Genomic DNA, 21,973 nt, shown 5'->3' with positions numbered 1-21,973 from the left:
AGCACGTCAACGACTTAAATCAAGAAATAATTTTCTAAGATCTACAGAGACACTTGCTGGAACACCTCAGCAAGCGGGAGTCCAAAAGTGGCAGGCTCAAACCCAGAACCTCAATCAATGGCTGATACCAAATGAGAGACTCCCCCCTGGGCACACAGAAAACTGGGTGACTTGGAAGGCGTTGAACAGACTGTCCTCTGGCACCACGAGATGCAGAGCCAACCTTCAGAAATGGGGCCACAAAGTGGAATCCACGACATGCGAGTGTGGAGAAGAGCAAACCACTGACCACCTGCTGCAATGCAACCTGAGCCCTGCCACATGCACAATGGAGGACCTTCTTGCAGCAACACCAGAGGCACTCCAAGTGGCCAGATACTGGTCAAAGGACATTTAATCAACTACCAAGCTTGCAAATTTTGTGTTTTGTCTGTCTGTTTTGTTCTGTTAGAAATGTAATACAATTGTCTAGTTGCCCCTGACACGATAAATAAACAAACGACCTAGGAAAGAAAGGTCTTTTTCCCTCTCTTTTTTTTATGAATGAACGCGCGCAGATCTTTTTTAATCACAGGGCCCCGCCCACCTCCTGCTTGTCCACGCCCCCATCGTGACGTCAGCATTCCATTCACTGCCAGGGGAGGCTAGGGCCCGCCCCTTCCTAGCCTCCCTGGCAGTGAATGGAACGCTGACGTCACAATGGAGGCGTGGACAAGGGGGAGGTGGGCGGGGCGGGGCGATTTAAAAGCCCCGCCCATGAGAACCGCAGCCGCTTCATTCTTAAATCCCCTGCTGCTGCTGTTGTTGTTGTTGCTGGTGCAGCTGCGTGGCGGCCATGCGCTAAGGCCATGATGGTGGAGCCCCTGGGCGAGATGGAGTGCGGCGCCTTGCACCGCCTCCTCCTGCACTCTTCTTCGGGGTCCAAGTGCCTCCTGCTGCTGGACTGCCGCCCCTTCCTGGCTCACAGCGCGGGCTTCATCCGCGGGGCGCTCAACGTGCGCTGCAACACCATCGTGCGGAGGAGGGCCAAGGGCGCCGTCAGCCTGGAGCAGATCCTGCCGGCCGAGGAGGAGGCCCGCGCGGGGCTGCGCGAGGGCCTCTACGCCGCCGTGGTGCTCTACGACGAGCGCTGCCCGCGCGCCCAGGCCCTGCGCGAGGACAGCACCCTGGCCCTGGTCCTGCGCGCGCTCACCAGGGACGCCCAGCGCGCCCGACTCGCCCTCCTCAAAGGTCAGCAGGCGCAGGCAGGCCGGCCGCACGCGCATCTGTCGGGAGGGATCGGGCCGTGCCCTTCGTTGTGTCAGAATGGGGTGGGAGGGACAGGACGGCTGCTGGGGTCTCCTCCAGCTCTGAATCTATGGGCAAGCAGGCAGTCCCCAAGTTACAAGCAAGATAGCTTCTGTAGTTCAATTTGTATGGAAGTGGGAACAGGTACATTTCTAAGTGTGACTCCAGCCAAAGATATATTATTATTATATATATATATATATATATATATATTATATCAAATACTGTGTGTATATATGTATGTATGAAATACAGAATCTGTATGGAAGTCAGAACGTTTTTCAGTCAAATATATAGCATATTATATATAAGATAGATACTATAACAAATACATATATATATATATATAATAGTTGCATTGGTATGGAAGTCAGAACATTTTAAGTGTAACTTCAGCCAAAGATATATATAAGCTACTAGCAGTCCCTTACCACGCGTTGCTGTGGCCCACACGGGGGTTCTGTATGGGAGGTTTGGCCCAATTCTATCGTTGGTGATGTTCCGAATGCTCTGTGATTGTAGGTGAACTATAAATCCCAGCAATCACAACTCCCAAATGTCAAGGTCTATTTTCCCCAAACTCCACCAGTGTTCACATTTGGGCATATTGAGTATTCGCGTAGAGTTTGGTGAAGATCCATCATTGTTTGAGTCCACAGTGATCTCTGGATGTAGGTGAACTACAACTCCAAAACCAAAGGACACTGCCCACCAAACCCTTCCAGTATTTTCTGTTGGTCGTGGGAGAACTGTGTGCCAGGTTTGGTCTAATTCTATTGTCGGTGGGGTTCAGAATGCTCTTTGATTGTAGGTGAACTGTAAATCCCAGCAACTACAACTCCCAAATGACAAAATCATATTTTTGAGTGATGGTCACTCCTTGTGTTGTGAGACGTTTTGCTGCCAAATTTGGTGTGATTTCGTTCATTGGTTCTTTGGTTTTTAAGGTACTCATTATGCACAGAGCATTCTTGTATATATAGATATATTATATCAAATACTTTGTGTGTGTGTGTGTGTGTATGAGAAATATAATCTTTGCATCAGATAGGGAAGGGTTAATACCCCATGTGGTGTTTGTTTTGGTGTCTGTGCTCCTCTTCAGAAGATTTTTTGTCTTGTTTTCTGTCTCTGTGATAATTGGATTTTGAAAAAAAAAATGACTTGTGAATGTGATAAAGCTTCAGGGGAGACCCCTTTTCCCCATGGTAACTCCTTCAGGAGGGAATATCCCTTCCTAAGGGTAGATTTCTCTCACTTCCTGTTATCTTACCCACCCTCCTCCTCCTTCTCCTCCTCCTCCTCCTCTATATCCCACTTTATCTCTCCTGTAGGAGACTCAAAGTGGCTCAGCATACAATTTAAAATATAAAACTATGCAAACAATAAAACAGGATTAAATATAAAACAGTATTTTTTAAATTCCCAGTTTAAAACCATTAAAACACATTCAAAGTTAAAAACCACAGCAACTTGTGACTTGATCTTAGGGTCCCAACTGGCTTTAGCCCAGGTAAGGGGAAAACCAGGCCCGGGGGCCTGATGCGGCCCCTTGAGCTCTTTCCTCAGGCCTTCCTCTCTCTCACCATCCTATTATTTATTTATTTATTTACTTACTTACTGTATTTGTGTACCGCCTTTCTCAGCCAACTGGCGACTCATAATTGAATGGATCCTATCCTTCCTTCTGTCTCCCTTCCCCTCCTCCTTCCCTTCCTTATTTCCCTTGTTCTCCTTCCCTCCTTTCCATCCTTTCATCCTTCCTTCCCTCTTTTCTCCATCCTTCCCTCTTTTTCCTGCCTTCCCTTTTGTCTTTCTTTCCTTCCTTCACTCTTCCCTCCCCTCCCTCCTTCTATTCTCTTCCTTCCTTCCTTCCTTCCTTCCTTCCTTCCTTCCTTCCTTCCTTCCTTTGTCTTTCCTTCCTTCTCTCTCCCCTCCCTTCCTCCCTTCTCCTTTTCCTTCCTCCTTTCCTCTTTGGGGGATGTTTAGCTGGGAGAAGAAAAGGTAGGGAAGGAACATGAGAGCCATGTTTCAAGATTTCAAAGAGTGTCCCATTGAGGGAAGGGGGGGGGGCTAACTTTCTGCTGCTCTAGAGACCAAGGCACAAGGGAGCAATGGGTTCAAATGGCAGGGAAAGAGATTCAGCTGAAAAGATTAGAAAGAACTTCCTGGAGAGCGGCATAGGCGGCCTTAGGAGTGTGGAGTCTCCTACTCTGGGGGCTTTTCACAGAGGCTGTCTATTGGGAGTGCTTTGATTGTGTCATCCTGCATGGCAGGGGGTTGAACTGGGTGCTCCTTGGGGGTCTCTTCCAACTTGAGGATTCTAGGATTCTATGTCAGGAGTTGGCAAAGGGGGGGGGGTGTCTCATGGATACACTTTTTCTCTCCCATCCATCATCAACCCCCTCCCTAACCAGCCCACCCCGCTCTGGGCCCCCAAGTTAGAAAGTTGGCCCATGCTTGCTTTAGCCCCAGAGAAGTGTGGGTTTTGTAATAATAATCATCATCATCATCATCTTCATCATCATCATCATCATCTATATAAATAAAAATGTAATGTTCGTTTGTGGGATTAAGATAACTCAAAAACCACTGGACAAATTGACATGAAATTTGGACTCTACACCCCTAACAGACCAACGAGTGACCATCACTCATAAACCCCTCCCAAAAAAATAGCAGAAAGGACTTAAAAACCCAAAAAGCTAAATGACGACACGGCGCATGTGCGAAAATGACAGCTCCCAGCATTCCCCAGACCAGGCCCTTTAGGGGAGGAGGATGCTCCAAATGTTCTGCTTCCAAGCTGCAAGCTTTCTTCTCCTTGGGTTTCTTTGAGAGCATCCCAGTCCATACATATTTCCTATTCCTGGACTGCAACTCCTAGCAATCCTCCAAATAGATAAGATAGATATAGATTACATAGAGATAGATAGTAGGTAGATAGATCAATCAGGAGGATTGTTCAGAGTTACAGTCCAAGAATAGTTAGAGAAAGAAGAAAGGAGAGAAAAATGGAGGGCAAGGAAGGAAAGAGATGGAGAAGGAAGAAAAGAGAGAAGAAAAAAAGAGAAGGAAGGAAGGAAGGAAGGAAGGAGAGAAAGCAGGAGAGAAAGAGGGAAGGTTGGCCACAGCAATGTGTGGCGGGTACAGCTAGTAGTAGTAATAGTAATAATAGTAATAATAGTAATAATAATAATAATAATAATAATGTATTAACCTTCTCTCCTTGGGGCTCCTTGTATCTCTCAGACCCCAATCAACATTGCTCTATAATTCAGTTTTTGAACCCAGATCATCTACTTTGAACTGGATTCACATAAACCAGTTCAAAGCAGATAATCTGGATTCAGAAACTAGATTATATGGCAGTGTAGATCTAGTCTCAGGCTAATTTTGAAGACCCCCCCCCCCCCCCGTTCCTCTATCGCCAAGCTAATTGCTTAATTCTGATGCCAGTTTTATTTTGACTCCTGTTATGAATTCCTTGCTTTGTTTGTTATGGTGCAAAAAAACAAAGCAAGCATAGGCCTCATCTTACCTGGAGAACTATTGGAGTTTGACACCACTCTTAGAATCATACAGTTGGAAGAGGCCTCATGGGCCATTCAGTCCAACCCCTGCCAAGAAGCAGGAAAATTGCATTCAAAACACCCCCGACAGATGGCCATTAAGACTTCATACTTTGCAGTTAAAAAAAGTTGTAGTTTTACAAGGTCCTCAGTCTTTGTAAAGAGTACTGGAGGTCTAAGCAAACTACAAATCCCAGGTCTCCCATAGTATTGAGTCAGATAGTGCGTTAATTAATTTTGCAGTGTGGGACCAGCCCTAGAAGAGACCCTTCCTTTCATAAGAAAACCCTGTGAAATTTACAGGAATTGCCAGAAAGGGACAGGGGACATGATGGCACTTGTGTTATATACACACGCACATGGCCTGGATCTTGAAAACAGTGGAAAAAGGAGATAGGAGGAGGGAGTGTATTGTATCTGGAGGTTGTTTCCTGCCTGACTTCCCTTTTATAGCTCTCTCTGTCTCTTTCTCTCTGCTGCGGGTGACCTTTTGAACTACCAAACATCCTGGCTGGCGTGGAAGGGAAAGGGGGCTGGGGGATGCTGCTGCCCCATTGTTCCCTGGAGGGCCTCGGCCGGGGGACAGCAGGAGCCATTGAGTCCATTTATAGCCCTCCTTCCCACTGCCCCTAGATACATGCATGTGCCTGGCAGAACAAAACCTTATGCCGATTTGTATCTTCTTGTGACAATGTGTTGTGAATGCCACAAAAGGAGTGCTTTTCTGTGGCATCGCTTTTTTCTCCCATGTTGTGGTTCCTGTTTTTTTTTTAAATGAAGCAGAAGTTGTAGAAAGTTTGAAAATGGACCGATACAAGTTAGGATTTGCTTTAGAGATTAGGACTCAGTGGAGCAATGGGTTCAAATGACGGGAAAGGAAATTCTACCTGAATATTAGGAAATACTTCCTGACTGTAAGGGCTATTCAGCAGTGGAACTCTCTGCCTTGGAGTCTGGTAGATAAACACGGGCAATCCATGGTTCTAAATGGTTCTGAAGGACCTCACAACTTCTGAGGATGCCTGCCATAGATGCAGGTGAAACGTCAGGAGAGAATGCTTCTAGAACATGGCCATACAGCCTGAAAAACCTACAACAACCCCGGTTCTAAAGTACTTACAAAACTAGGTGGTGCTGGTGCTTTGCTTCTAAGGTGTTTCTAAAGTTCTGGTGATGAAAATTTCAGAACTCTAACAAAACTTTCAAAATTTTGTTATAAATGGCACCTCCTAATTATAAAAATCACCAATAATGAAATAATAATGACATTTTGAAAGTTTTGTTAGAGTTCTGAAGTTTTCACCACCAGAACTTTAGCAACACTTTAGAAGCAAAGCACTCCTGACAGATGGCCATCTAGCTTCTAAAGTTTCCAAAGAAGGAGCTTCTACCATTAGGCATGGGCAATCCATGGTTCTAAATGGTTCTAAAGTACAGTACTTACAAAACTAGGGGGCACTGGTGCTTTGCTTCTAAAGTGTTCCTTTAAAATTTAAAATTTTCATTATTATTTTGTTATTGGCGATTTTTATGACAGAACCAATTAGAAACTGCCATTTATAATGAAATTTTGAAAGTTTTGTTAGAGTTCTGAAGTTTTCATCACCAGAACTTTAGCAACACTTTAGAAGCAAAGCACCAGCTTTAGAAATACTTTAGAAGCGAAGCACAAGTTTCCCCCAAGTTTTGTAAGTACTGTACTTTAGAACCATTCAGAACCATGGATTGCCCATGCCTACTGGTAGAAGCTCCTTCCTTGGAAACTTTGGAAGTTGGATGGCCATCTGTCAGGAGTGCTTTGATTGTGCTTTTCCTGCATGGCAGGGGGTTGGGCTGGATGGCCCTTGTGTTCCCTTCTAACTCCATGATTCTAAGAAAATATGTATCAATATAGCTGGCCAGAGCCACAGATCCTACTTCCATATAATCTAGTTCCTGATTGTCTGCTTTGAACTGGTTTAATATGACAGTGTAGAAGGGGCCTAAGTTTCAGCCTGTCTTATAATTAATCAAGGATTTCTCCTTAGTCCTTATTGTCCTTTTGTCCATCTCAGCTCATTCACAGATCTTCGTAAGCCATTTTTCTTTCATCTGGCTTGCTGATACTTTCCATCTCTGGGCATAGATTATTCTCACTGCAGCCATCATATATAGTAGTAATTCTCCATGTTTCCTTTCTGGTTGATCAGCTGGCAGCATTTCTGCAGATTAAGCTCCTTTCCATCTCTGAGATCCTTTTAAATCCAACGATATTGGAAAATGAGCCTTCAGATGCAAAATTGGCCTTCTAAGTTTTATTGATTGTGAGTTTGGAAATGCTACTTTGTGGGTGACAGTTCCCAGAAGTCCCTGGCCCATAAGGGGAGTTTGAAGAGTTGTAATCCAAAAGGTAACTTTCCCAAGTTTGGGTGAATTGAGCCTTCCTCCTTTAAAAAAATGCTAAACAAATGTTAATTTAGGAACCAGAAACATCTTAAGGTAAGCAGTGGTCAGAAAATAAAATCTACTGCTGCGCTCGTAGTCCAGAGACTCTCCCTTGCCATCGCATGGTTGCTCATGGCTTCTGAGTGACACCTAATGACTATATTTATCTTCCATAGTTGCAAAGCCATCCAATAAAACTATGTGGCATGTATGTAAATACTGTAACCAGACATTTCTTTATTGCTTTCTCTGCTTGGTACTTTATACCACCGAAGAAGAGGGAAGCTAATTTCCCCTCTGACATTTAAAATGGAAATCCTTGAGCGTGTGGTACACCTGTTCCAGGTGTCTTGCATTGCTCTCTGTCATACCCATTGCAAAGCTGGGATTGTTCTAAATGTGTTCCTGTCAAATCAGACTGAAATATTTTTAAAGCTTTAAGAGGATAATAAAATGCATATGTTTGGGGCTGCAAGGGCTGCAGTGGCACAGCGGGTTAAACCGCTGAGCTGCTGAACTTGCTGACCGAAAGGTAGGCAGTTCAAATACGGGGAGCAGGATAAGCTCCCACTGTTAGCTCCAGCTTCTGCCAACCTAGCAGTTCAAAAACATGCAAATGTGAGTAGATCAATAGGGTACTGCTCTGGTGGGAAGGTACCAGCGCTCCATGCAGTTATGCTGGCCACATGACCTTGAACGTGTCTACGGACAACGCCGTCTCTTTGGCTTAGAAATGGAGATGAGCACCAACCCCTAGAGTCTGACATGACTTAATGTCAAGGGGAAACCTTTACCTTTATGTTTTTGGACTAATGCTGATTATAACCCACTCTCTAAAAGTTGTGGAGCAGTGAAATTCACTTTAAATTGTTGGTTTAATATATACAAGTATTCGGAAAAGTTGCCATAAATGTGGACAATTAACTATCCTCTTCTGCTTGGCTCTGATACTCTGTAATCAATTATATTTAGCCTAGAGTTACAAAAGAAACAAGTATCTGAACTGTTAACAGAAAGAAGACAGCGGCAATGATCATTCTGAAAAGGTGTTTGTGGTATGAAGGTTTAATAGGCCAGTTCTTAGTCGGATATGATTTCTTTAATATTTTGATAGTTGTCAAATACAGTTATGTAACACGAGTTTTGTTCCTGGGTTATAAATGTCATTTCCTAATTGGTTTTGCCTTTAAAACATGGAAAAGGTTTATTAAACTGCAAAAACTTTGTTTTTGTGGGACATTCTACAGCACATTTTGCTATAATTTTTCAGTGAATATCTTGTTGAGTCTCAACCAATTCAACATAGTTTGTGGTTGCCACAAAAACGAAGCTACTGGAGTATAACAACTACTTTCAAAGGAAGTGCCACACAATTAAACAGGAAATAACACTTTGCAACCAGGAACAGAACATTTTTAAAATTTTGTTACTTACTTTACTTACTTGCTTTACTTAGGCCAGGGGTCCTCAAACTTTTTAAACCAAGGGCCAGGTCACAGTCCCTCAAACTGTTGGAGAGCCGGATTGTAATTTGAAAAACATGAATGAATTCCTATGCAACTGCACATATCTTATTTGTAGTGTGAAAAAAACCCACTTAAAAACAATACAGTAATTAAAATGAAAAACAATTTTAACAAATATAATCGTATTAGTATTGCAATGGGAAGTGTGGGCCTGCTTTTGGCTGATGAGATAGGTTTGTTGTTGTTGTTGTTGTTGTTGTTGTTGTTGTGTGCTTTCAAGTCATTTCAGACGTAGGTTGACCCTGAGTGAGGGCTGGGTAAATGACCTTGGAGGGCCGTATCCAGTGCCCAGGGCTTAGTTTGAGGACCCCTGACTTTACAATCCCTAAAGATACCTTAGGATGATTGTCTTCTGGATGAGGTGTCTTGGCAGTGGATCTGTATGTTGCTGTGAAGCCCTATTCTTGATCCGCATCTTCTCCCCCAGTGAGGACATCAGTTTCCAGATGGAAGGTGGACCCGGTTGGGGTTGGCTTGACGTACCTTCCTCTTGGGATGTTTCTCCCTTTCGCCCTCCATTCATGCCTCTTTGAATTCTGCTGCACTGCTGGTCACAGCTGACCTCCAGCTAGGGAGCTCAAGGGCAAGGGCTTCCCAGTTCTCAGTGTCTAGGCACGGTTTTTAAGGTTTGCTAAGCCCATCTTTAAATCTCTTTTCCTGTCCCCCAACATTCCATTTCCTGTTCTTGAATTTGGAGTAGAGTAGCTGCTTTGGGAGACAATGATCGGGCATTTGGACAATGTTGCCAGTCTAATGGAGTTGATGGCGGAGGAGCATCGCTTCAGTGCTAGTGGTCTTTGCTTCTTTCAGAAAGTTGACATTTGTCCGCCTGTCTTTCCAAGAGATTTGCAGGATTTTTTGCAGGCTCCCATAGTATAATAGGTGGTCGCATGGCCAGATTTAATGCAACCCTCCAGATGTTGCTGGATTGCAACTCCCAGCATTCTTCACCATGTTCTATGTCAAAAACAACAGGAAAAACTCTGCCACTACCAGGAACTCAAAATCGAACTACAAAGTCTTTGGCATAAACCAGTACAGGTGGTCCCAGTGGTCATCGGCACACTGGGTGCCGTGCCAAAGGATCTCAGCAGGCATTTTGATACAATAAACATTGACGAAATCACGATCTGTCAACTACAAAAGACCTCCTTACTTGAATCTGAACACATCATTCAAAAATACATCACACAGTCCTAGACGCTTGGGAAGTGTTCGACTTGTGATACGAAATCCAACATACATATCTCGTTTGCTGTGACATACTGTGTTTTTGTGTCAGTAAAATAATAATAATATTTTCTTGGTGTTTTGGTTTCTCACCTGTTCCTGGGCTTACTCGGGGCAGATTCAGAAAATTGTATTGTATAGAGCAAATCAGCTCTAGTTTCTTAAATATGGTTAGCATGATTTCTTATGGTTGAGCAGATGAAGACTGCTAAATAGCATATGTTCTGTATATCAAAAACTAGAACTGATAGGTGGGAACTGTTGCCATTTTTGGAATCAGAAGGTCAAATATACCCAGAAACATGTCTAACATTGGAGACACCAAAATGTGTGTTGGGTAGTGTTCGTCTTAATCTGGATTATATTCACCCAGACATTATACTTTTAAGTGCCTTCTAGGCAATGCCCGCTGAAAGTGCCTGAGAGTGTTCTCTTCTGATGAAATGACAGTTAGTCCATTTGGCCTAGTTTGCAAAATGTATTTATGGTGCAGAAATTCAGTTTGTCTCAGGGCAGAATAGTCAGAGTCTGCTTGTGTGAAAAAAAATCCCTTCCTTCCATCTTGCTGCATCTTGCCACCCTTAAGCCTGTTCAACAGGGTCCCTAAGCTTCCAAAGCAGAGTTCGGGTGTGCATGGGACTGGCTTGTGTGTGTGTGTGTGTGTGTGTGTGTGTGTGTGTGTGTGTGTGGCAATAACTGGTTCATTGATTAGACAGATGCAGCGTTGTCTTTTGAAACTTTGGAACATAATATTACAAAGTCTCTTTTGCTTAAAATGAGAGCTAGCATGATGTAGTGGCATGATTGCTGGGCGACAACTCTGGAAACAAGGGTTTGGAGCACTGTTCAGTCATGAAAATCCACTTAGAGCAAGTCACATTCTCTCAGCCTCAGAAGGAGGCAAAGGCAAATCCCAAAAACAAATCTTGTCAAAAACCCTGTGATAGGTTTAGCATGCAACAACAACATTTCAAATTGTGTTTTCTTTTTAAATAGAAGCTTTAGAGTGCTGCTGTCTTGGGATATGAACTGTTCTTTCTATTATCTCCAAGGTTCACAAGCAAACAGGATTTCTTTCCAGCAACAAAAAACAAAGCACTTTTGTGTGTAATGTAACACTGCAATCTAATGTACAATGGTTGATTGAAAAGTAATGCCTCCACCTTTGTTACTTGGGTTTGGATGGGAATATTTTAATAAACCAAACACAGAAATAATCCTTAGATCTTTAACTACCACTATTCACTTTCCCACATAATCACCAGACAATTAGATACATTTCTGCCAACGATGAACAAGTTTTCTGAAGCCGTCACAGAAGTCAACACTCTGTTTCCGCAACCAGCATCTCACTGTTCTCTCAACGTCTTCATCAGAAGCATAATGATGTCCGCACAGATCTTCTTTCATTATTGGGAACAGATCAAAGTCAGACAGTGCTAAATCTGGATTGTATGGAGGATGTCGTATGGTGGTGAGATCCAGTCTCTGAAGTTTCAAGTTTGTGCACTTTCATTTCAGGCATCAGCATCCTGGGTACTCATTGTGCACAGATCTTCCGATAGCCAAGAAAAGCAATAATGTGACCCACATGTTCTTGTGAAATGCCGATTATGCTTGAAATTTCTCTCTGAGTGATGTGATGATTATCCTGAATCAATCTGTCAATCTTTTGCTTGTGAAACTCGGTGGTTGCTGTCACAGGATGTCTAACTCTTTGTTTGTCATGCAAGTCAGATGTTCCCGCCTCAACATCTTTAAACTTTCTCGCCAAACGACACACAGTATTCACATCAACACAATCACCATAAACAGCTTGCATTCTCTGATGAATCTCCTTTGGGATGACACCTTCTGCTGTCAAGAATTCAATGACTGTACGTTGCTTAAGTCGCATTGACCGGACCGTCTGCACAGGGTTCCATACTTCGCACTTTAACAACACAACATTCAATGCTAAGGCTTCCCACCAAAATGGAACTGTAGAGGAAAGTCTACTGAACAAGCCAGTACCTGCCGCATACCAGTACTGTCATCTTTTGAGGAGTGACGAAGGTGGAGGCATTACTTTTCATTCAACCCTCGTACTTGATTTGTTCCACTGCATACTAAAGAGTATAAGTTTGTTGTTGAATTGTCCCTTTGGTTTTAACTAACCTGAAGGCTAGTTTCAGTAAACTTAAGTGGAGCTGATTTCTGATTAAGCAGTTGGAGCTAAACAGGGTCAGCTCTGGTGAGTATTTGGGTAGGAGACTGCCATTGACTACCAGGTGCTGTAGGCTACACTTCAGAAGAAAGAACTTGCAAAACTGAGCTATTCTTTGCCTGAGAAAACCATATGAAATTCTCGAGGCCACCATAAGTCAGCAGGCTATTTGAAGGCGCATATGCACACATATGGATGGTGGTTGCACTTCTGTTCCTACAAATTGGCACTTCATTTCTTGACATACATTTCAATCCCACATGGAGGCCATGGGTGAAAGTGGTGAAAATTAAGTGGAAGGGAAATTCAGGGGCATGGTCAGAAATTTCCAACATACCGTAGTTTGAATAGGCTATTTTACCAACCTTGAGTTTCATCTAGCCTACATTTAATTGTTTAGCAGCTACAGCAACCCACATACTAAACACAAGAGGCAACCAGATGTAAATGGAGCCCCTAGTGGTGCAATGGGTTAAACACTTGTGCCAGCAGGACTCCTGACTTGAAAGGTGGCATTTCAAATCCGGTAGCGGGGTGAACTCCCGTCTGTCATCTCTAGCTTCCCATACAGAGACATGAGAGAAGCCTCCCACAGGATGGTAACACATAGCAACATCCTTGCAGATGGCTAATTCTCTCACACCAGAAGCGACTTGCGGTTTCTCAACATGGGGGAAAAAAACCCTGACATAGATGCAAACTCTGTTCCTGCCTGGTGATGGAGCACCTTCCATACTTAAATTTGCTGTTAGGAAAATGTGAAGCCATGCCTTGCCAAATGGCCCCTTGAGAATTCTGAAAATATGGAGCCAGTTCACATATTATTTTGCATTTGTTATCATTGACCTCTGGATTCTTGGTGGAATACAAACCATTTAAAGGGTGGCACAGCCCCAGAAATCTTGGGAGGATTGGGAAATTTTAGAGCAGCCAAGAGTGCATAGCATTTGCTCCATCCACAACAGCCGTGCACTCTTGGCTGCTCTAACATGTCTTTATCCTCCCAAGATTTCTGTGTGATGTCATGTGTGACATCTGCTTCTACATGGGGCAGAATATGAGAGTCCCAGTGCTCGAAATTAAATATTGATTCAGAGGGTCCTACCTCAGTTTTGAGTGTCCCTTAATAATTGTTGAATGGTTAGTGCCCTCCTCTGTGTGGTTCAAATCTGGGAGATATTCCCTGGATGTGCTTTTGATTTGCAGTGCTGTTTCCGTTCTGCTCACATCATTTTTGCATCTATTTTGTTTAGCAAATGACGTTCACTTACAGCAACTTCTTACTAATCGTATTTGGAGTCTGCTGGATCATGTGTGTTGACAACATCTCAACAAATTAATTATGATTTGGTTCATGCTTGGCCACAGGCTCTTTTGTCTATCAGCTGAACCCCCGAATCAAATAGGTAATATGCTAGAAGGGTTTTTGATCCTGCTGCTTGTACCTCCATTTTTCACTTCCATTTGTTGTGTTTCCTTGATATTGGAGGACACTTCTCCCCAGCTCTCTGATTTGTGCTTTGAGTTGATACCACATCTGACTGCTTGTCCAAAGCCGGCTTTGACTTCAAGCTGGAGATTATTTTTCTTCTTGACAGAAAAGACACAGGCTGGAGGAGTTGGTGGGAGTTAGAGACCTGTAATACCTGACTTAATTGATCTGGATCATGTGTGTTACCACGGAGTATTTTGTGGCTGCCTAAAATAGTGCTGCAGTGTAATATGGTGCAATTATTATTACTTTCAGGTGGCTATGAGAGATTCCATGCAGAATATCCAGAATTCTGTATAAAGATGAAATCGCCTGCCGCTTTTTCCTTGCCAGCCGCCATTGAACGTCTTGAGCATAGCTGCAGTTCCTGTGGGACACCGCAGTACGATCAGGTTGGTTTCCAGTCATTCTCCCCATTTAAACCTGAAGTTGTTCTCAAACACTAAGAACGGGAATAGGCAAAGTTTCCTTCTTTGGCTCTCGGGGACATTTTGTGGCCCTCAGATCCTCCAAACTCTTCAAAATAGTTTCTTCTGGAACAGTGGTTCTCAACCTGAGGGTCCCCAGGTGTGGTGGCTTCCAACTCCTAGAAATCCCAGCCATTTTACCAGCGGTTAGGTTTTCTGGGAGTTGAAGGCAAAAACCTCTGGGGACCCACAGGTTGAGAACTACTGTTCTGGAAGGAAAGTAAGAGGAACAGGTCACCACTTAAATAGCTCCTCTCCTGCTCTACTTTACATAAAGGATCATTGTTTTTCAAGAGCAGAATTTTGAGCTCCAGGGCTCTTCTGGTTTTTTTGAGGGTGGGGGATTTGTAATAGTCATTGGGGTCCCAGATAGAAAACTGACCGCTGGTCCTATCCCTACATTCTTAACTCCGATGTGTAGGTATCCTGGTGTGTGCCAACAGTAACACAATTTGTCATTTCAGAGGAAATGACTTGTGTCTGTCTGTAGGAGTTTGGTGACTTTCCTATGATTCAGGATAGAGGTTGCCAACCTGAGGCCCTTTATGGTTCTTGTTTCAAGGAAAACCCCCCCGAATGGTTGCAAGTCCAAAACAATCAGTAGATCAAAAGTGAGACTACATGGAAACACTTATTGCGGGGGTTCCACTCCAGGACTACCCGAGATAAGTGAAAATCCACGAAGTAGGGACGCCATATTAATTTTAATATTTATACATTATTTTATATATTTTATGTATTATTTTCTTACCCGTGCTTCCTTACCTGCCTCCCGGCCCATCCCAAGGGCACCTGCCTGCCTCCCTGGCCTCCGCAGAGACTCCAAAGCCACACAGGCAGCTGTGCCTCAGTCCACCTCACTTCTGGGGTCCCTGGCCTCCACTGGATGTAAATATTTAATATTTATATTAATATTTTCAAAAACCCACAAAACAGCAAGTCTGCTAAAAGTGAACCGCGAAGTAGCGAGGGTACACTGTAGTGTTATTTGCCAAAGAGTGCTGGTGTCTTCATGGCATTGGGTCATGGCAGCTAAAGAGGTGTTAAACTGCATTTGTTCTACAGTGGAGATGCACCTTGGGAGGAAGAACTCTTCAAAGAAAGTAAATAGTAAAAAACAAAACAAAACAAAAACAACTCCTTGTTTTTCCACCAGCTATCCATAGTAAAGGTAAAGGTTTCCCCCTGACATTAAGTCTAGTCGTGTCTGACTCTAGGGGATGGTGCTCATCTCCATTTCTAAGCCCAAGAGCCGGTGTTGTCCATAGACATCTCCAAGGTCATGTGGCCATGACTGCATGGAGCACCATTACCTTCCTGCCGAAGCGGTACCCATTGATCTCACATTTGCATGTTTTTGAACTGTTAGGTTAGTAGAAACTGCAGCTAAGAGAGGGAGCTCGCCCTGCTCTCCAGATTCAAAAAGTCAACCTTTCGGTCAGCAAGTTCAGCAGCTCAGCGGTTTAACCCACTGCGCCACCATATGAGCTCTCAAAATAGGCACATTGTCTTAATGTTTATGATGCATAAACATGCCTCAGCTTTTCTTGTCCCAGCAAATGGCCTTGCTGCCAAAATTTAGATTTCTTTTTGAGCTTCTACAAAATATCCTAAAAATGTTCTTAGCAAAAGCCCTCCTTGAAAGAAGAAATGAGGAAGAGGGGATGGGACTGCAACTCTTTCCACTGATTCCCCCCACCCACAAGGTTTCTTCTCAACCAGGATCTCCTATATCCCTCGTCTCATAGTGATGGCTCTTTCTGTCTTCCTTCCCGTGATCAGGGTGGCCCAGTGGAAATCCTTCCTTTCCTCTTCCTGGGCAGTGCTCATCATGCAGCTAGGAGGGACATGCTGGATGCATTGGGGATCACAGCTTTGTTGAACGTCTCGTCAGACTGCCCAAACCACTTTGAAGGACACTTTCAGTACAAGTCTATTCCGGTGGAAGATAACCACAAAACTGACATCAGCTCCTGGTTCATGGAAGCAATTGAATACATAGGTACGTGTGATGCTTTTGGGGCTAAAGCATGGATGGTGGGGGAATCCAGTTCTGAATTCTGAAGCAAATGAGTACTGGAGGAAGACCTTTAAGCAGGTCTCTTCAACTTGTGGCCCTCCAGCTATTTGCCCCCAACTCTCATAATCCCTGACCACTAGACAAGCTGGCTAGGACTTCTATTAGTTGGAGGCCCACACAGCTGGAGGGCCGCAGGTTGAAGACAGCTACCTTAAAGTAAGCCTTCATCTCACACTAAGCTACACCTTGTGGTTCACTTTAGGCTGAGTAAGTCACTTGTATATCTTCCTGCCTGGGCCCATTCCCTTCCATGGCACCTGGACATGTTCACAATACAGCTTTTATACCTTTACTAGCCGTGCCCGCCACGCGTTGCTGTGGCCAACCTCCCTCTTTCTCTCCTCCTTTCTTTTTTTTCTTTCCTTCCTTCCCTTTCTTTCCTTCCTTCCCCCTTTTCTTTCCCTTTAGCTTTCTCTCCTTTCTTCCTTCTCTACCTATTCTTGGATTGTAACTCTCAGCAGTCCACCAGATCTCTCTCCCCCTCTCCTATCTATCTATCTATCTATCTATCTATCTATCTATCTATCTATCTATCTGTTGATATGCTATTGTGTGTTTTGTTTGCTGGGGGAGTCGTATTGCACATGCACTGCCACATCTTTTTGCATTTTTTTTGTTTTTTAAGTCCCTTCCACTGTGTTTTTCAGTGTTTTTATGAGTGACGGTGACTTGTTGGCCTGATAGGTGTATTGTGTACAAATTTCGTGGCAATTCATTTGGTGTTTTTTGACTTAAGTTAATCCCACAAACAAACATTACATTTTTTATTATATAGATTTGCTTATAATGTAAGTTACTGAGCCCCATTATATTATATGTATGCATGGTATTATGTAATACAAACTGTATCATGTTGATACCCATTTTCTGTGTGAGCACCTGCTTTTTGTAAGCAAGAGAGACTAGACCTAGGAATTTCATTACAAAAAGAAGGTGCTCATGCAGAAAGTGGGTATCAACATGATACGGTTTGCATTACATAATAACATGCATACATAAATCCCTGTGTCTAGTCTCTCTTGCATTCAGGTGGGAATTACTAAGTAAAGCTTGAATTATTCTGTGCATTGTGGTCCCAACTCTCTTCAGACTTGAGATAAAATAAGAGGCATAGAAGAATTTGATTTCCCTCCCCTCCATCCTTTCCCTGTTTCTTTTCCCTTTCCAGCTTTGGCTGGAACAGAAAGAGAAACCTCTGCCCAGATGCCTGGTGCATTGCTATGGCAACAGGACCACTGGGGAAAATGTTGTCTGAGAACTACTGTCACCTGACAATAGTCTTGGGAAATACATTTCCCAGAGCTCTTGGTGCATGTCATATAAAGGCAGTCGTGTGGTACGTGTGTGTGGGTCTGCATTAGGTTCCAAACAAGGTGAATAAATGAAGCCGTTCTCCATTTGGAGAGGTAGACGTGCTTTCTTGAAGCCTGATGAAAGAAGCCCTTGCCATTGCTTACTGTTGCTATAGCTCCCGCAGCATGAATGGTATTTGCAAAACAGGCATACAGATTCCCTAGGGCTACTTTGCATATGTATGTTTATCTTGTATTGATCCTGTGGTTTCAAATGAAAGGGTGATTTCTGTTTGTGAAGAAGTTGCCACACATTGATGCTTTGTATAAATCAAAGACCATTCTTAAAAGAAGGGTTTTCATTGAACCGAGAAGCATCATTAGGTAGTGTACTCCACCAGTAATAGAGTGCAAATGAAATCTATATAAATAAAAATGTAATGTTTGTGGGATTAACATAAATTAAAAACCATTGGACCAATTGACACCAAATTTGGACACAAGACACCTATCGCGCCAATGAGTGACCATCACTAAAAAAAACCACTGAAAAACACAGCGGAAGAGACTTAAAAAGCGAAAAAACAAAAAAATGCATTACAACACATGCGCAAAACCATATATATACACATATACACAAATATACGCACACATATACACATATATACACACACAAAACACATGTATACACAGACTGGGCAACAGCAACGTATGGCAGGGGACAGCTAATCAAAGCCCTCCTGACAAAGAGCCATCCAGCCATAGATATAGATATATATGATTCACACACACATGTATATGACAGATATAGTATCATAGACTTGAAAGGGGCCCCTAAAGAAGGACAATTATATGTTGCATGTTCCAGAGTAGGCAAACCAGACAATCTCTACCTCAACACTAATAAAAAACAACAAGAAATACTGTTTGCCCACAAGCATAAAGAAATTACATATATTAGAAACGAACACTTTCTCATTACATTATTTTCCAGATCACCAGACTGGGCCACAGCAACGCATGGCTGGGGGCGGCTAGTAGTTAATATTTATATCTAGCGATCGCCAAAACTGCGATCCATAGTGCATCAAATAAAAATAAAATAAAATTCTGTTTCATTTGACAACAAAAATTGAATTCTGACACCTGTATAGGTAGATAATTCGGCATGCATGTCCAATTGTCTGTACATGTGTCAGAAAGACATACGCACACAGAGATGAGAAGGAGGCAACTGTGAGCCTCCATCTGTGAATTTCTCATAATCTCTCCCTAAGATAGAAGTTGTTTGGCATGTTTTATCTGGAGGGCCACCGTTGCCTTTCTTAACCGTTGCGCTCACTCTTACTTTTTGAGGAGCTAAAATTCAGTGCATCTCTTACAACTGGCAGAGAAATCAAACACTTATTGCTGAGCATTGTTCACACAATATTGAGACCATATCAACAACCGGGAGTAAATTGGCTTCAAAAACTCACAAAACTACCCCGAAAAGTATGAATGATTTCAGTGGCCAGTGATGTATGCTCTCAAAGCTTAGGCTACAGTCAAGATTTCTCTGGCCTTGCCTTTACCTGTTGTGTATGCTGACGCCTTGGCTCTGCTGTCTTCTCCCCAGACTCTGTGAAGATGTGCCAAGGCCGGGTCCTTGTGCACTGCCAAGCTGGCATCTCCCGATCGGCCACCATCTGCTTAGCTTACCTGATCATGAAGAAGCGCGTGAAGCTCGAGGAGGCCTTTGAGTTTGTCAAGCAACGCCGGAGCATCATCTCTCCCAACTTCAGCTTCATGGGACAGCTTCTTCAGTTTGAGTCCCAAGTACTGGCTACTTCATGTGCTGCTGAGGCTGCCAGCCCCTCGGGAACATTAAGAGAGAGGGGGAAGACCACTTCCACCCCAACTTCCCAGTTTGTCTTCAGCTTCCCTGTCTCAGTGGCCATGTGTTCGACTCCCGGCAGCCTTCCATATCTTCACAGCCCCATCACCACCTCTCCCACTTGCTAGACTGGCCTCCAAGGGTTGCACCCTGGGATGATGACAAGGAGCAAAACCTTGCAACCCTGTTGGCCACTATTAAAGGCAATAACAAAAGGACTCTGCCTACCTTGCAGCCAGACATCATCCATCCAAAGACAGAGCAATAAAGCCTGCACTACAGCTGGAAAGGAACCTTTGGGAGATGGGAGGGTCCAGAATGCCTCCTCTGGGCAGGATGTCTTACCTCATTTTTAATATATGTATAAATAATATAAAATGTTGTGAAATTTTAATAGTTTTTTAGAATTAGCTGTATGTGTCGACCTGTCTGTCCATTGGGGTTAGGGAATGAAAGATAATTGCCTTGTTGGAACTGGAGAAAGTTGTGAAAAATTGCCAAAGCAGCTGCATGTCATTATGTTCTCCTGAGCCCCGTTGAACTGGGCGTGTGCATGAGAGAAAGGTAGGTTGTGCGTGTGTAAATTGGGATGTACTCCTATGTCTGGAACGGTTGGTTGTCAACGCGTTGCTGATTGCAACTTGAGCTGGATTGGGGCCACTGTTTCCCAAAGTGCCTGGTTTTTGATTTTTTGGTGGATTGTGTTACAGATTCTAAACTGCCACTGTTTTTAAGCAAATGAGAAAGAGTAAGAAATTTTATGGTTAAAACAATTGTCAGATTTCATAAATGCATCTGTTGACGTTCTGATTAAAACCAATCAGATCAAAAACTGCTTCTGTTTTTTTTCCCATTTTTTTTTCCGTGTCAGGAGCGACTTGAGAAACTGCAAGTCGCTTCTGGTGTGAGAGAATTGGCCATCTGCAAGGATGTTGCCAAGGGGGAGCCTGGATGTTTTACTATCCTTGTGGGAGGCTTCTCTCATGTCCTCGTATGGAAAGCTGGAGCTGTCAGAGGGTGCTCATCTGCGCTCTCCCCGGATTCAAACCTCTGACCTGTCGGTCTTCAGTCCTGGCAGCACAAGGGTTAAACCACTGGTCAAGATAAACAAGACTTTCTGGAGGCACCAGAAAATGCAAGGATAGAGATGGAATGTCTACTCTGCATCACCACGGGGAATTAATTCATCATGATTCACATTTGTAAAAGCAGTAGGCTTCAGCGTGCAATTGGGAAAAAACAACCTCTGCCTTGATTTGGGTTTTTTGGGTACAGGTAGTATGAGGCTTTTTTTTTTTTTTTGCTGAAGTTGCAGCAGGAATCTGCAGAATTGTAAGGACCAGGTACATGTCTTTGAGAAAGAGTGAAACCCATTGGATTTTGCATGCAGATAGAACTATGAACACAAAGGCCTTTGAGAAGTAACGTTAAGGCCCAATAGGAGAACAGTCACAGTACTGATGCATCACCCATTAAAGAAATAACATTTGTTTAAAAAAGTGTTTATTGAATCTTGATCTGTCACAAGTACTATAAGTCAGACAATGAAGTCAAAGCACAGGAAAATCTAACTCAATTGTTACATTGGCTTTATGCAAAATTCAATCACATTAGTTAAGTTAAGAGAATCTAATATCTTCTCTTTTAGCAAGAGAAAAGAAGTAACATCCCAGTTCTGGGTCACAGACATGGAAGGAAGGCCATAAGGGACTTATGTTCTTCTCTGGCCAGTATGCATGAAGAACACAAGGCTAGCTATGCAAGCAAGTTACACAAGAATTCTTAAAATGCAAAGCCAGGACTTTAGTGTCTATGGAAATCACCAGATGTCAAAACTATACTGGGACTGTATACATAGGGTAATGGTACAATAAAGCTGCCAATTCTAAAAACCTGCTGGAAGTTTTGAAAATACGTCAAATAAATACCACAAAAAAGTGTTGGGACTCCATCATAAAAAGACAAGCCTTTAAAATCCTTTACTAATAATGAATGGAACCGGGACAAAAACAAAAATATCCTGTGATGAGTAAACTACAAAAACAGTGCTCAATGAGCATAGACATTTCAGTTTAAATGCATGGTAACTTTTCTTTCCACAGTTTGAGCCCTAAACCACAATAAACATGACAGAAAGAGGAAAATACTGATGTTTGACTTATGGTCCTCAAAATATTGATGTCACAATACATAGGACGTCACAAGACTTGCCACTGGAAGTTGCTTTCTCTAATATAACCTGATCACAAGCCATGTTTGCCCCATTCAATAGAATGTTGTGTACTCTTCAAAACATTTAACTGGAAAAAATTGAAACCTGGATGTGCGTTCAGTTCTAAAATCAATTACAATTCTGTTCCAGGTTAAAATTATGCAAAAATAGCAATGAACCATAACCAATTCAATCTATAAAAAAAGATCAATTTGAGGGGGAGGGGCGCTTTTTGCTCCCAAATACATCTAATACATTTTGCATCCAAAAGATGCCCTTCTTTTTAAAAAATCTGGAAGTCGTCCAGAA

The 21,973-nt window shown here is 43.0% G+C and overlaps 1 protein-coding gene across 1 annotated transcript; it reads left to right on the top strand.

Annotated features, from left to right (window-relative positions):
- The first annotated feature begins 755 nt into the window (after positions 1-755).
- Positions 756-20,284, top strand: DUSP4 (dual specificity phosphatase 4). The gene is made up of 4 exons (XM_060762701.2): positions 756-1,230; positions 13,993-14,129; positions 15,987-16,206; positions 19,195-20,284. Exons 1-4 carry the CDS (start codon positions 849-851, stop codon positions 19,578-19,580), a joined length of 1,125 nt encoding a protein of 374 aa, XP_060618684.1. The 5' UTR covers positions 756-848; the 3' UTR covers positions 19,581-20,284.
- The last annotated feature ends 1,689 nt before the right edge of the window (positions 20,285-21,973 follow it).

The sequence above is a fragment of the Anolis sagrei genome, chromosome 2 (assembly GCF_037176765.1).
Source record: "Anolis sagrei isolate rAnoSag1 chromosome 2, rAnoSag1.mat, whole genome shotgun sequence".
Lineage (NCBI taxonomy): Eukaryota > Metazoa > Chordata > Lepidosauria > Squamata > Dactyloidae > Anolis > Anolis sagrei.
The sequence above is the reverse complement of the archived record's forward strand: the minus strand, read 5'-3'. Positions and strand labels throughout refer to the sequence as shown.